Source organism: Xyrauchen texanus, chromosome 38 (genome assembly GCF_025860055.1).
Source record: "Xyrauchen texanus isolate HMW12.3.18 chromosome 38, RBS_HiC_50CHRs, whole genome shotgun sequence".
Taxonomy (NCBI): domain Eukaryota; kingdom Metazoa; phylum Chordata; class Actinopteri; order Cypriniformes; family Catostomidae; genus Xyrauchen; species Xyrauchen texanus.
In genome coordinates this window covers 32820823-32837985 of record NC_068313.1, presented here as the reverse complement: position 1 = coordinate 32837985, position 17163 = coordinate 32820823, and the positions used below count along the sequence as shown (strand labels likewise).

Below are 17163 nucleotides of genomic sequence, written 5' to 3'. Positions count from 1 at the left end.
ACAAAGGATTGCGGTAAATCAATAACGCCTCGACTGTATAATTATAATAGAGGAATGTGATCATTTAAATACACAAAGACTATAATGTAAATGTACAGTATATATTTAATGTGTACAGTATTTACTAATATTAGTACATAAATAAATAAACACATCATAAGATTATAAAGCACAGACTTTATTCATTCCACCAGACTAAAAATATAATCATGTTAGTCCTGTGTACATAAGTTGATATGAAAAACACTTATAACTAAATTCACTTTTCAATTTACTTCACCCCAAAGAGACCCTTTCTAAATGCATTACAACATACTGTAAGAGAAACACAACATCAGTCAAACTTTACACCTGAATATGCAATAATCTTCATGATGCAGCCTGTCATGCAGGTCTTCGAAGAACGTAGGCTACTCACAATAATATTGCTACATTTTGTTTGAAGTTCACGTGACGTGACACCCTCCAGCTCCGCCTCCCACTACTAGAGAGAGGCAGCTTTTGTCACTCTGGAGCAATAATGAAACACAGTCTTTTGGACTTATATTGAAAAGAAGAATAATGGTGAGGATTAACTGATGTTACCTACATGTTTAGCTTAATGTTTTTAAACTTGTGGGCTGGTCAAGGATGTCCAAATGTAGGTTGACCATACGTCCTCATTTCCCAGACATGTCCTCTTTCTCTGACCTTAAAAAAGCATCTGGCCGGGATTTATTAATTTGCGAAAATGCCCGGGATTCGGCTTTAGTTGCATTATGATGTGCATCTGGTCTAACCGTACGTTCACACCAGAGGCGGCGAGAGCGTCAAATCGACCGGAAGTCATTCATTTTCAATGACAGCCAGCGTCTCTCCGCGGCGAGAAGCGGTGCGGCGAGTCTTGGGCGGCGTGGGCGTCAGATGGAAGTTCAAGTGCAGTCAACATTATGGTAATGAGCTGTGACGCGGTTCGGCGGCAACCTATTGGAATATAGATGTGCTCCACTCTAGCGAAGTCTAGAGAACACAACCGTGTAAACTTTGGTTCCCACCAAGCATTCGTTCCGAAGATAAAATGGAGGCGAAACGAATTATTGCCGTGACGGGTTTCCCTGTAATATATGACCAAGACCACAGTTATTACTACAAATGTATTTTATTTTTTATAACAAACAACTATAATTTTAATTACTTACTGCCATCGATCGATTAATTATTTTCACATTTTAAAGAGTACATGAGGATATACGCTACTTGTGATAGGTCGGCAAAAAGTAAATGGTCGACATGTCTGGATGTTAAAATTGCGGCCCCTTTAAATATAGTTCACAAAACAAAGCATTCTGAACAAACGTTGCTGCCTATTTCAACTACGTCAGAGCGTCCACGAGCGTCCTTGAGCGTCAAAGGCAGGGCAGCCAGAGCGAATTTTGACGCTCTCGCCGCTTCTGGTGTGAACGTACAGTAATACTTCATTGTGTGTGTGCGCGGATATTTGCATTGCTTTAACCCCTCTTTGTAAGTCCCGCCTTCTCGCACACCAATTGGTCGATTATAAAAGGCTTGCAGCAACTATTGGCCAAATTCCTGCCTGACAATCTCGCCGCGAGCAGTTGCTTGACACTGACAGTAGCAGCAAATGACAGCTGAGTGGAAACAATGCCAAACGAAAGTGCAAATTTAAAGAAGATTTGCACAAAAGATTCCCATGCTTTCATCCAGGTCGAGATCCCTGTGAAGAAGACCCGGCGCCAGACACAAATTCATGGACGGGCATTACATTTTTTTTCAGGGGGGCACAACTGAGATAAACCTAATTCCCTAATTGCATAATAACATTTAATGATGTGACCGATTATGAATTGAATATGTATGATATAATGATCGATAGTAGCCTGTTACATAATGTACTGACGCTATTCAAATTCATAACTGACGCTAAAGATTTGTGCTGTTTAGGCTCGCGCAGCCTCTCGATGAAACAAATAGGCCTAACTGCAGCTCACACAAAGAAACTCAGTTAGCATACTGCGGTAAAAAGTTCAAAATGTGTAAGTTAGTTTTTATATTTATAACATGAAGCAACACCATACAACCAAGTGCTGAATACCATCACGATTGAAAATGTAACACTGATTTCGACAGTTCAATAAACAAGTAATTAATATTAAGTCACTTACATTTTAGATGCAATATTGACTTTTGTTCTATTTTAAAACAAAGATCCCAGCAGAAACAGAACGCATCTCACAGTCAACCGCCTGCCACCTGTGGCCGTGACGTCCCTTGCTTGAGGCTATGGCTTTGGCAAGTAACGTTAGACCAACTAGTATCGCTGGAATGGCTAGCTTCTGCAGTGTTGGGAGTTGGATCGACCTCTTGTTAACTGCAACACCCTGGGTCTTCTCCCCTTACCTCGCTGCTGTCTTCTGCCAACTTTGGTGGTATTTGATTAAGAAACGCCGTATATCCATGGTACCTGTCACACGAAATAGCTCAGCATAGTTGTTTAAAAAAAAATAACAGCTATCGTTATTAAAGAGCAACATGCAGGTTGGACACCCCTATATAGCATAGTGTATGTTGATGATAAAACAACTAGATTTTCTGAACTGGAGTAATACATATTTAGCCATTAATGATATTTTGAGATAAATTGTGATAAAATAACTTCCGTGTCTATAAAGCACTAACCGGAAGTGACGATGGCCGAGGGAGTCTGGTCAAGCTCAAGTTACAATGGATGCGAATGAAGAAACCGAGTTCTCCGGTGTGGACGAACATGCCTATGATGGCCCACAGGCCTATAATTACGAAATTACACAAATTAAGAGTTAAAATAATTAAAAGTAAGACTTACTCTGCTAAGTCCTCGTTTTCGTTGCACAGAATGTCTGCTAACGTTAGCACTTGGTCCTCCAGTCTCGCCCGCGCCAAAATCCGGTGTAAACTTTGACGGTGGACTTGATTCCATCGAGTGCACCGAGGGAACAGCATCAGTAATCAGCCTCACGTGGTCCTTACTCCGAAATCCCATCCGAGACTCCAACAAATCTCCAGGTCGATAATTCTCGAGTGAAATGTGCGCCACAAGCGACCGAGTGTGTGGTAACAGACGCGGCAGTGAAGTCTGCTCTCTTCACCTGCACAAAACGCACCCAATACCGAAAAGCCTTGTTTTTCCTAGAAGGAAAATGATGGACACGATGTCCTGACAGGCTGGAATTCGTGCAACCAGCACAAACACAATAATTTACCATTATGGCTTCTCTAAAACTCGATCTAAAACTTTCTGTCTCTCACTACTGCTCTAACTACATCAACACCCAACAATGAGAGAGCTGACCGCGAGCTCTTTTATTTGCCTCGCCCTACGTCATATGATGCGTTGCAAAGGCGTATTCCAGAGCCTAGCACATTTTCATCAAAATCTCTACATCAAATGAGATTTCATTAGTAATTTCTACATATGTGTTTTTAAAAGACATCTGCAGACAATATAAAGTATTAATTCAGTTATAAATTCAACCTGCATGTTGCTCTTTAAGCGCTACTATGCTTTGGACACAAACAAACACTATGGACTTTTTTATTTTTTTGCTCACTATCGACAAAAAAATCAAATCCATTTAAAAATATTATTTTTAAACTCAGACACATTTGTATTTTTATTCAGGAGTTTATTCATCATGTATATACAAAACGACAACTTACCAACTTGTAACGAAAGTTACAGTAGCCTATTGATAAAAAAATATAAATAAAAGTGCAAACAAGCAAGGACTGCTGGTTGGTCGACTCCCGTAGACGGTGGGCCGAGGGCCCGTATCTGCTTTACTTTTCGAAATGGATGATCCCCATGGAGGGAGAACCTGAATTTGTAAAGTTGGGACGGTTGTTTTATTCTCAACAATATGAAAAAATACTACTGTTATTGTGTCACGAAATGTAGTTTTAATAGTTTTTCAGTCGACAATGTAGTTGTCTAAAGCTCAAATCTATGGTTTATTCATAAAGATAGAGCCTATTTGGCGTTTTGAGTGAGAGATCCAGGCTCAGCTCATGTACCCCACCTGGAACAGCCTTACCTCGGCTAGTGCTTCTGACCTTTGCCGCTGGCTCTGATGTCTAGTGGTTAAACATGAGATATAATTCGTCTTGTGTATATCTAACGGGCAATCTTTGGTCTCATTAATCTATAATTTGTTCCTTGGCAAATCGATTTGGCTGAGGGCAAAGTGAAGTTTCATAACTTTATATTTAGGCTATTTTAACGTTGTATCCTGCAGTAGATGTCTATGGTTTTTATGATGTTGTGTTTCCAAGCAATATCATGGATCAAATGTGTGAAATCAGAATGGTATATTTATTAAAGATTACAACGAAATGACAGGACATCGTATGACAAAAGATGGTTACATAAAATAAAAACAGTGACAATGCATAACGTTACCTCTACATTCACATTTTGTGTCAAACTGAATATGTAGCATAAGTGGGCAAAATGAGTTAACAAGTTCAATCTTTCCTGGGCTAAAAGCACTTCTCGAAAAGATGTGCACAGACAGCAACTTCATATCAGCGGGCCAGTGTGTTGACAAACGCGTCACCGACACTTTCCCACGCACGCTATTGGATGAAGGCAACAAATACGTCATGCATGTTGGACCCCACACGTAGCCGCCTGCTCTATTCGCCGGGAAAATAACCTGGAGAAAGTTACCGATATTATAGTAATGTGCAAAGTATGTGAGTGGCAACAATTTTTATTTGCTTTGTTGAGAAGTGTAGTGGTTATATATAAAAAACTGGTTATCCATCCCCACAGATCGTCTGAAAACACGAAATCTCCCCTCGGCCCACCGTCTACCGCGGGACTACTAACATTTACGACTAGATTTGATGGTCGAGTGCGGGCGGTAATGGGTTGCGGGAGAATAAAACGATTCGTGGGACTCCCTATCTAAATAAAACATCCAAAAACAAATACATTGTTATTCATCTATTGCACAAAAGCAATAAGAACATCTAAACAAAATAACGATTTACAGTCGCAAGCATAAGTAGATGTTCTCATTATAACGTGTTTGTGCAGCGTTGTGCAATGTAGCCAATCACAGACATATGTGTTGATTTCTAAAACGCAATGGCCAATCAGATGCATTTCAGATAAAATCCACTCACTGCTCAAAACGTTGGAGTTTTTGTTCAGTGCTGAATTCTGTATGCTGCATAATAAAAGAGCTTTGTGAGATCGCGATGAAATGAGATGTGAGACGTGACGTAGAGTTGAAGGGTGACAGGATCGTCCAGGGCCGGCACTAGTGACTCACAGGGCGGGCCAGGCCCCCAATGCCTGCCCATGGCGCGGGACTGGTGTGAAGCAGTTTGTATGACATGTAAAGCTGGCACTTGTGTGTCAGTTGCTAGTAAAGGTGCAATTTATTTAGAAGCACACATCAGCTCTGCGATGCATAAAGGGTCAGCAAAAGGTGAAAGTTCATCAGGTAAATTAACGGACTACTTTTTGTAACTAGGTAAAATTATCACATTGCTTCATTTTCCATGGCCATTCAAAATAATAGTATTAGTAAATGAGTGTACACTCATGGCATCAAATATGTTATTTTAGTACATGGACATTCAAAAGAATGTTGGACATTTATATTTATATATATTTATGTTATACTAATAGTGTCTTTTTCACTGTATTAAAGTTTGCATTCATAGTAGCACTGTTTTGAACCCTATTATAAATGGTCTGCATGAGGTGTGCTAGTCCACTTATACTAGTAATCAGCAACTGACTGACTTAGATGTTCATATTAGAGTAAACTAATGTTACACCAAAATAAATTTTTACTGTTTAATGATAAATCAGGAAATTAGCCATTTTTGAGGTACACATTGAAATTTCCAATCAACAGCACATGTACTTCAGTGTTTCCCATTAATTGACTAGACTCTGTCTGGCGGCCCGCCACAGTCTCATTTGCCCCGCCACGGTCTCATAATGAACCGAAAATATTTTTACACTTCTCAGTCTCATAATAACATAAAATAAAAGGTTGTGTTTTGCGCTCTCTCTCTCGTGCACCAGTCAGCTCCAGACCCGCTGCTGTAAACTCACGCGCTCACACACACTTGCAGATATATGCACTGGAGTATTCCTGGATCTGTCTAACGTTATTTGGTTGAGGAGGTAATCTTTGAGGTAATTAATGTTAAATAACATTAAATGTATCCACTGCATTTATACACTCCACACACAATTTATCATCATCAGTGTACAAGAGCAAACAGATAATATTTCTGCCAAAGTTACAATCATGATGATTAAAGTAAATTAACTTTAGCGTTACTGGGTTAATTGGCATAATGTTACACTACTTATGGCTTCACTAGCTAGCTATCGTTAGCAGTCTGAGGTAACATTAAAAGATAAAAAGCTGAAACTGACATCCTTAGTTTTTACCCTTCTTTTCAGAATGAGGATACAAAAGAGATGTCAAACCCCAGATGAGGAAGAGACATGGTGTCTAAGTTAAATGAGCCCCTGAGAGATTAGTTAGCAGCACAGACTCTAGCTCTGAGTGTAATTTGTGGGTTGGTTAGTGTCAATCCAGCTAATTTTAGCCAATCGCTTTTGGCGAGGCAGGCCTTGGCTCTGTCAATTAAACCCTGGCTGGGGGTGAAGAGCATCATGTATATGGGGAAGAATTGGGGGCACTGTTTCTCACAATTAAATTTATTTCAAAGTTGCCTACTGCAGCTTTAAGAGCACAACATTGTTTACAAGACCACAACACTAGACTCATAATTGTGCTCTCAAAGTGCACCAGATGGAAGTATTTAACTTTGAAAATGTAAAAAAATTTATTTCGGGGCAGCATGCCCCCCAACACCCCTAGACGATCAGAGGTCCACCCCCCCCCATAGTCTCATAAAATCCTGTGGGAATCACTGTACTTTCAGTGTAAGTAAGATGCCAGATTACAGAAACATAAAGGTAGAGCGTGTTTATTTTAAATAGATGGGGGGGGGCACCTAAAGCCCCACCCACTTAAATGGGGCTGGGCTAAGCCCCGAACCTCCTCAAGTCCTAGAAACGCCCCTGGTTACTTCCTGTATATTATTCATGAACGACCTAAAATCAGCTCTTATATTCAGACAGACAGGATCATCACATGTGTTTTCTACTATTGTGACCAAATTTGACCAGAAAACAACTCAAACATTTATAACTTCTGAATATGAGATGTGTACAATGATGTGCTGTTAGCGTGTTGTTAGAGATCAAATTACAAAACACAAACACATGCATATACTGTATAATAGCTAATGCTAACACTAATATTATAAACTGGATTTAGACTGAATTAATAAGTAGTTTTGCTGACTCCATTAGTGCTGTAAGAAATACAGTTTAAATGCTGATTTTTAATGTAGCTGTAGATTAAATGTTTAATGTCATCACAGTCAGGACACCAACACAGTGGAGCAACTGTTCGTCTGACAGAGATTTACCTTGACAACAGCTGAATGTGTCCCAAATTATTTAATTTTAAATGAGTGAAATAAAGAAATAAATTAAATACCTAAATGTTTTGTTTTTTTATTTAATAATGAATCTGAAAGATAGTTGCCCTTGAAAAATGGATTATTGTTTTTCTTTAAATTAGGATTATATTTACAACACACCACTCGTCAACTGATCACTAGAAACAAAATATTGATTGTTATTGAATGAATAGTTGAATGTGAATTGTGAATTTCTCCCTCTAAGATTTTTTACACCTGCTCATTTTGTGTGTGTTATGATATTTAAGCAATATCACACGAGCAAGAGTGCAATATGGCCCTACATCAGCACTGCTGTGATTCGGCTGCATAAGGCCACAGGTAATCACAGCAGTGCTGATTTAGGGTCATATTGCATGATTGTGAGTGTGATATTGCTTATATACAACAGTTCAAAGAACAAGTACATTTTTTAAAATTAGGAAAAACTGAGTACGGTCATGAAAACACATTTGTGCATGGAACTACTTTATTACGTCACTGATCACAATCTGCCATTGCTGGTTCAAAACAAGTGATGCGTCCAAGCAAAATTCTGTAAGAGGCAAGCACCTTGAGTTTTGTAATCAATAAGTCTGTTGTGTCTCTCAACTGTAATGAGCCTTAATGCTGAAGTTGTTTGTTTAAAGCCATTTAAAGCTAATTCCTATCTTTAGTAATGTAGTAGTTATACAAGCGATCACGGAGCGCTGTTCTATGTAAACAATGACTAAAGATTCACTTTACGTCACCAACCGGCTCATATTACACACAAAAATTATCTTTTGCCAACACCTGCTGGCTAACATATGTAATGTAAAAAAATAGATGTAAAAAGAGACACGTAGCCTACATTAGCTCTTAACACATATGCACTGCTCTTACATTTAAGTTTAGGATGATGAACACAAGCGGAGTGATGCACACAGTGAAGCGTCCGAGTGCTGATGGTGTCAGATCATCAGTGCTCATAGAATCAGTATCGAGGAACAGAACTAACTGTTGTACATTTATAAATAATGAGTCAAATACAGCATTTCATATTATCCTGCCCCAGACATTGTAGTGATTAATGTGTGTCTCTCCACAGATTTGGTGTGAAGATTGTCTATAAGAGAAAAGAATCTGCTGTTCAGTTTCTGGTTAATCTGATCGTTGCAGCATCAGAGTTTGATACAAATACAGGAGAAAAATACACTGAACTATTAACATCTGAGTGCAGCTACACATCTTTCCCCTGTGATGATGTAGATGATGATGATGATGATTTTGAGCATCAAAATGAACAATGTGATTTCCTGCTGGATCTGTGCTCACATGTGAAGGACTATGAGATTCAAACAGGCAGGAGTGTCCTTCCAGCATTACAGCCAATTTATCAGTCAGTTCCTGCAGTCTGGATCATAAACCTCTCAGAGAGAACGAGCTCCATCCTCCTAGAAGTGCTGAAACTCCAAACAGAGAAGAAACCAGTAGAGCTGAGAGACTGGTCAGATGAAGAGAGTGAAGTGAGGGGATTCCTCCAGTGTCTGCCCTACATCTCACAACTGAGGTGAGTCTCAGGATAAATTCTGCACCACTCTGGGTTTATTTATGTTGGCTCATGTTGTGAGGTCAGTTAATTAAAGTATCTAAATGTAACCACCTTTTTCCTATGTCCCATGATGCTTTGTGTGAATTATGGGTGTTACATCTGGCAATAATAATTTAATACAAGCAATAATAATCATTTGTTAAAAATGGTTTACACAAGACGTCTAATATTAAACAAGTAGACATTATTCTCTGCATGTCTCGACCATAAAAAGATGGAAGAAAACATGAAAAAGTTGCCACAAATTACTTACAGCAGCATTTTTTATTTTATGGTACACTTTTCTATCTGTGGGCAGACATTGAATAATCCCAAAAAGTCAGACAAGATGATACATTTTTTTTTGGACAGATTTTGACACTAGCTGCTGTTTAAGAAATTCTTCTATCCTTGAGATTTTGTTGCTTGTAACAGAGAGGTCTTGAACTGCACGACTGTGCTACCCTTCAAAGGTAAAACGTAGTAACTACGACAAAACACAAAAAATAAAACAATAAAAGCTTAATTTGTTTTGGACTGTATAATCATAATAGAGGAATGTGATAATTGTAACACACAAAAAAACACTATAATGTAAATGTACAGTATATATTTAATGTGTACAGTATTTACTAATATTAGTACATAAATAAACAACACATCATAAGATTATAAATAATACTTTATTCATTCCACCAGACTTAAAATATAATCATATTAGTCCTGTGTACATAACAAGTTGATCTGGAAAACACTTATAACTAAATTAACTTTTCAGTTTACTACACCCCAAAGAGACCGTTTCTAAATGCATTACAACATACTGTAAGAGAAACACAACAGCAGTCAAACTTTACGCCTCACCCACAATTTAGCTCGGTTACTTTCTGTATATTATTCATGAACGACCTAAAATCAGCTCTTATACAGACAGACGGGATCATCACATGTGTTTTCTACTATTGTGAGCAAATTTGACCAGAAAACAACTCAAACATTTGTAACTTCTGAATATGAGATGTGTACAATGATGTACCGTTAGCGTTGTGTTCTTGCTGTTAACACATCAGACAGAATATTTTTACAGATATTTATTTAGATGTTGTGTTGAAAGTCACAAAAGTTACTTGAAAGTTGACTTATAGATTATAAAACATTCATCACAAGCGATAAATAATCCAAACTTACAAAACACAATGTAAAACAGAAGAGAATATGATGAAGTTTATTATGAATGATAATTGAGTGATTTTCATATGAATGATGATGAGTTGTGCTCGGAGGAGCTGTGGTTTCATCATTAATAGGTAGCGAAACTACCCATTTATAAACAAACAAACCAAAGAAATTAAACTAAACATGTTGGAAACAGCAGTAAAGGAATATTAAATGTGGAGATCTAATTACAAAACACAAACACACACAAACACACACACACATACTGTATAATAACAAATGCTAACTCGCGTATTGTGAAAATATCACCCATATTTTAAAATGCAGAAGGCTCATCAGGAGAAGGTGGATATGTGAGTACAAACACCAGAATAGAATAAAAAGTTTAAAGTGAAATGCAGTTGTGTTCACCCCACATTTGCTGAGCACAAACCTGTGTGTGTGTGTGTGTGTGTGTGTGTGTGTGTGTGTGTGTGTGTGTGTGTGTGTGTGTGTGTGTGTGTGTGTGTGAGCGTGAGTGTGTATTTATCACTTTGTGGGGACCAAATGTCCCCATAAGGATAGTAAAACCCGAAATTTTTGACCTTGTGGGGACATTTTGTCGGTCCCCATGAGGAAAACAGCTTATAAATCATACTAAATTATGTTTTTTGAAAATGTAAAAATGCAGAAAGTTTTCTGTGAGGGTTAGGTTTAGGGGTAGAGTTAGGGTTTAGGGGATAGAATATAAAGTTTGTACAGTATAAAAACCATTATGTCTATGGAAAGTCCCCATAAAACATGGAAACACTACGCGCGTGTGCGCGTGTGCGCGTGTGCGCGTGTGCGTGTGTGCGTGTGTGCGTGTGTGTGTGTGTGTGTGTGTGTGTGTGTGTTTAAATGCTGCACTCATGTCCTTCATTCATACATCATGTATTTTATTACATACTTGTGATATAATTATTAGGGATGCACCGAAATGAAAATTCTGGGCCGAAACCAAAACCGAAAATCCAGGATGCACTTGGCCGAAAACCGAAACCGAAATTTTTACCTATTTAAAAAAAAAAAAAAATGTTGTGTATAATTGTATTAATTTTATACTTTTTCATTAATTTCATGAATTTAATTAATCTTAATTGAAAAACTACAAACCAATAAAATAAATCACACTTTTATTGAAAGTAACACCAAAATTGGACAAAAAATATATTAAAACTATATTAAATATTATTCTTCTTTCAGTTCTGTAAAAATCTAATTTTACAGATTTTATTAATGTAAAGTTTTAGAAAACTATTATATGAAAAACAACAGTCAAGTAATGAACTTAGCTAACATCTTTCAAAAAGTTTAAATATGCAACAGTAATTTTAATTAAAACAACAGGCAGAACACAGAATGGCAGAGGGCCTCTATTCCACTGATCTATATATAACTATAATATATAATTATATATATATAGATCAGTGCTCTATTCTGTTTATGTAAACATATGTACACTTTAAGTGAAAATTATTGTGCAAAATAGCAGTAAATGAACTAAATCCAACCTCAACTGTAAACGACAGATGTATCCTCAAATGAAGAACAAATGTAATGTAATTGCTATTCACATCAAATTGGACCGCTTTCTATTTAAGTACAAGCGACAGGTTTCTCTTCAAGAACAAAAGTTGCTAAACTTTCTGACAGTCTCTCCAGTCAGAAAGCTCATCAAGAACATGAGATGCTGCACAGAACAGTTTCTCACTCTCTGTGCTGGTGCTTGGGCAGATAAATACCTGTGCGCAATCCGCGCAAGCAAAGGAAAGCGGTGTTTGTTTATGCGACCGTAGTCAAGGGGATTGTCGCTTCTGGCGTAGTTCCGCTAGATACGTCTCAAGTTCTGTTGTAGCTGCGCTAGTTGTGACATTTTCCTGTAGAATCTCTTGCTGTATTCTGTATATATATATATATATATATATCTTGACATTTCTGCTGAATAAACACTGCAGATCGCAAATTTGATGTCCTTATCAGAAACTTTGAAGAATTTCCACACCGCTGACCTGATCGGCCTTTGTTTGGTAGCACTGTGATAAGGGCTAGATCGATCCAGATTGAAATCTGAGCACTGAGGGGCGGGGCGAGGAGGTATATATTTTCGGCGGCCGAAATTTCGGTGCATCGCTAATAATTATATTTATTGTAAAGATGTAAAAGAAATATAAAGATTATAATAATGAGTTATATGCCATATTTCATATTATTCAACACAAGATATTATATTTATATCTCCGTATCCACAGATTTGATCCCTTTGACCTCGATGAGGAGTTTGAAGATACTTTCCGGTTTCTGGTGAATCTGATCATTGCAGCATCAGAGTGTGAAACAGATACAGGAGAAAAATACACTGAACTATTAATATCTGTGTGCAGCTACACATCTTTCCCCTTTAAAGAGAATTATTATTATGAGACTAAACAATCTGATTTCCTGCTGGATCTGTACTCACATGTGAAGGACTATGAGACTCAAACAGGCAGGAGTGTCCTTCCAGCATTACAGCCAATTTATCAGTCAGCTCCTGCAGTCTGGATCATAAACCTCTCAGAGAGAAAGATCTCCATCCTCCTAGAAGTGCTGAAACTCCAAACAGAGAAGAAACCAGTAGAGCTGAGAGACTGGTCAGATGAAGAGAGTGAAGTGAGGGGATTCCTCCAGTGTCTGCCGTACATCTCACAACTGAGGTGAGTTTTCTGGTAAAAATAAAAAAGGAAAAAACTGGGGCTGGTTGTTGTCTCAAAATAAACCCTGTCAGAAAACTTAGGACCCTGTTGCAGAGCAGAGGTCTTGTATCACCCTGAAGGGGTTTATTTTGTGATAACAACGGGCTGACTGAACATTATCCCACTTGTTACACAGCCACTTACCAAATAAATATATGGACTTCAAATAGTGATTTGAGCTGAAAAGAGATTATTATGTGAGGAGAAAAAGATCACAGAGTCTCCAGAAACAACTGAATTCCACCTCCGGTGTGTGTCGGAGTTCTGATGGTGTTTATTTTCCCAAAATAACCGTCTGACTCTTTGTTATTCTGCTTTTACATCACCAAATAAATCAATGAATGGATATGATATATTGATTGCAGTTGAAATTATTTTATGAGGTTATTTAAAGAGGTCGTAGAGTGACACGAGAAGTAGGAAATTTGACTCGCAGCACCCGGAAGACCGGTCTGATATCACATAATCTCCAGGAGCCTCATGTATAAAACTCTGCTTGGATTTCTTCCTAAAAGTGTTTATAAGCACTAAAGTCAGATTTTGCATATGCAAAAAAAAAAATCTTATTTATAAACCGTAAGTGTCAGAATCTGCGCATAGTTCCCTTAACTCTTTCCCCGCCAGCGTTTTTAAAAAAAAGTTGCCAGCCACCGCCAGGGTTTTTGACGATTTTCGCTAAACTTTAATGGCCCGCAGAATATTTTCTTCCATGAATATATGAAGATGCTATAGGCTATATCAAAATAAAGATCTGGGCCTCTGCTTTTAGGCAAAAAAACGATTTTATTTTATCTTCATTTGTTCTTTTTTTATTGCGACTTGAACAGAGGTAGGTTTTGTCAAAAAGAACATTTCAGACAAAAAGCTGAGAAAAAGGCATGTTTATGTCTGATATTTTGAGCTTCTCATACTCCACTTCTTCATGTTTGAGACGATCGCAGTCTGTTTCTTTGATCAAAGAGTTGCGTACTCTTTCAAAACATGCGCAGGGGTCTTCCTTACCGTATAACACCTAAAACACGGAAACCCGGAAAATTCCGTGTTTGGCGGGGAAGCGTTTTTTCATAAAACACGGAAAATTCCGTGTTTGGCGGGGAAAGAGTTAATAAATCCCAGCTAGCGGAAGATTGTGCGCACATGCACGTGATTCATTCCCCACCCCGTCTCCTCCCCAAAATAACCATATATGGAGTGAACAGCGCCTGTTTTTACTACACATGTCCTCATCTGCATACAATTATCATATGCATTTCACCATCCAGACACGTGATTACTGCGTTTAACAGTACGAGAAACTGTATTATAAGAGATAAGACTGTAAATGTCACGTGTGCCCAAAGATTTGATGCTGCACCATGAAGAAACATTATTTATTAAGATATGAACTTGTTTTTAAAGAATATATCTTGAATATTCATTGGCAAAATGTTTTTATCTTTGCAGACATAAATCTAACCTCAGCGAATTTTGCTTTTTGGAAAAACTTTTAAATTGTTTTAAGGGTGTTTTTATTGAGAAGTTAAATATTTAATACTGGAAACAAAATTTTAATTATTACAATTATTTGTGCAGCATTGTCTGATATCATCGGATTACTAAGATTTTATATTTGACTGGTATTTTATATTCAAAAAACAGCTGAATGGCAAATTAACTTTTCATAATGTTTTTATTAGACTAGAACGGGGGAATCATTGCGTTTAGGGTCGGGATGAAGTGGAGCAGGCAGCACATTTGTTGCACATTTGATGTATATTTTATGTGCATTGCTGTTCCTGTTTGAAGCTGTTCAATACTGTTTCTGATGAGATGTGTCCAATGGTCCGTTCAACTACTGAATGTGGCCAGCAGTGTCTGTCTTATAGCTACTGTCTGTTTTACTGAGCCATTTCACATCAGAGTCAAGTGCACATCGCATTACAGATCATCTTTATTCAAATGCTGCACTTATCTCAGTTCATGATTGTTAGAACAGAAAATATCTAAAATTAAGAAATCTTCACTGTCATTTTTAGTTACTGTATGTTCATTCTCTATGATGACACAGGAAAGTTCTCCAAATGCAGCGCATCCCAAACCAATATTTCCCTTTTACAGATTATATTTGAATGCCTTTTCAATTAGTTACATAAGAATAATACAGCCTACTATTGGTTTCATAACGATTACTTCTGTTTCACGTGCTTAACTATTCTAAATGTGAATTAAATGAAAATCAGTGTTTATAATCCGTCTGTTCAGTTCATTATTTGTCCAGCTGGAGTCACAGTCTCACGCACACATACTCATACACACACACACACACACACACACCCCAGTAAAAGAGTGCCTACAGTCAAGAGTGTCCGGACGGTGCGCACATATTTATGGCAAGTTTATTTTTTATAAATGAAGAGAGTGAAGTGAGGGGATTCCTCCAGTGTCTGCCGTACATCTCACAACTGAGGTGAGTCTCAGGATAAATTCTGCACCACTCTGGGTTTATTTATGTTGGCTCATGTTGTGAGGTCAGTTAATTAAAGTATCTAAATGTAACCACCTTTTACCTGTGTCCCATGATGCTTTGAGTGAATTATGGGTGTTAATTCTGGCAATAATCATTTAATACAAGCAATAATAATCATTTGTTAAAAATGGTTTACACAAGACGTCTAGTATTAAACAAGTCGACATTATTCTCTGCATGTCTCGACCATAAAAAGATGGAAGAAAACATGAAAAGTGGCGACGAATTACTTACAGCAGCATCTTTATTTCATGAAACACTTTTCTATCTGTGGGTAGATGTTGAATAATCCCAAAAAGTCATATAAGAAGATAAAAAAAATTTAAATGACAGATTTTGACGCTGTTTAAGAAATTGTTACTTCTATTCATGAGTTTGTGTTGCTGGTAACAGAGAGGTCTTGATTTGCACGACTGTGCTGCTCTTCAAAGGTCAAACGTAGTAACTACGCCAACACTGAAAACTGAATAAAATGACTTAATAGATATTTGTTTTGTGTGAATTTCATTCTTGAGCAGATCTGTGTGTAACAGGACAGGTCATATTCTGCGTAATTAAATCTTTACAAAATGTGTATTTACTACTTTATCTCTTTCAGCAACAATAGTACGGAGGTACAGTTGGATTTATTAAATGTTATTTTAGTGTGGTGTGTGTGTGTGTGTGTGCACTGTGCAGGTTTAAGTGGTTTACAAGGACTTTTTTTTAGGTTACAAACTGGTAATTACAAGGGTTTTATGCTATAAATGTGGTTTATGAGGACATTTCTTGTGTCCCCATAATCCAAATCACTTAAAAAACATACTAAACGATGTTTATTGAAATTGTAAAAATGCAGAAAGATTTTTGTGAGGTTTAGGGGATATTATCTATAGTGTTTGTACAGTATTAAAATCATTATATCTGTGAGAGTCCTCATAATAATAGCTTCACCAACGTGTGTGTGTGTGTGTGTGTGTGTATGTTTGTGTGTGTGTGTCACCATATTTTTACCAAAACCCCAAATCCCTTCAGTGTGCTGCAGAAATTGTAAAAACATTTGTTTCTATTTATAAATCTTGATAAAGTGATACTGATGTTTAATTTCAGCCAGAATGTTATATTGTCTTTCAATAAAGTTTTATCTTTAAAGTGATACGACTTTTCACCAAAGTCCAGCAGCGATGAACGAGTAGGGCAGGAATAAAACACTTGATGGTTTTTACTCATTTATTCAGAAAACTGTTTGTCTAAAGTTTTGAAATTTTACCTCAATCATCTTTGACATGTCAGTTGTCATTACATGTGTTAATTAAATTAATATCATAATCAGGTCAGATACAATTAAACTGGAAATACACAAATGATTGTGATAAAACAATAACACCTCGACTGTATAATTATAATAGAGGAATGTGATCATTTAAATACACAAAAAAACACTATAATGTAAATGTACAGTATATATTTAATGTGTACAGTATTTACTAATATTAGTACATAAATAAACACATCATAAGATTATAAATAATACTTTATTCATTCCACCAGACTAAAAATATAATCATATTAGTCCTGTGTACATAACAAGTTGATCTGGAAAACACTTATAACTAAATTAACTTTTCAGTTTA

General features: G+C 37.2%; 1 protein-coding gene across 1 annotated transcript in view; it reads left to right on the top strand.

Annotated features, from left to right (window-relative positions):
• LOC127631838 (uncharacterized) overlaps positions 1-17163 on the top strand; it is a 94050-nt gene that overhangs the window by 67582 nt on the left and 9305 nt on the right. The window contains exons 10-11 of the mRNA XM_052110209.1: positions 8633-9094; positions 12562-13005. Coding sequence (XP_051966169.1) covers positions 8633-9094; positions 12562-13005 — 906 coding nt within the window. The remainder of the gene's footprint in view (positions 1-8632; positions 9095-12561; positions 13006-17163) is intronic.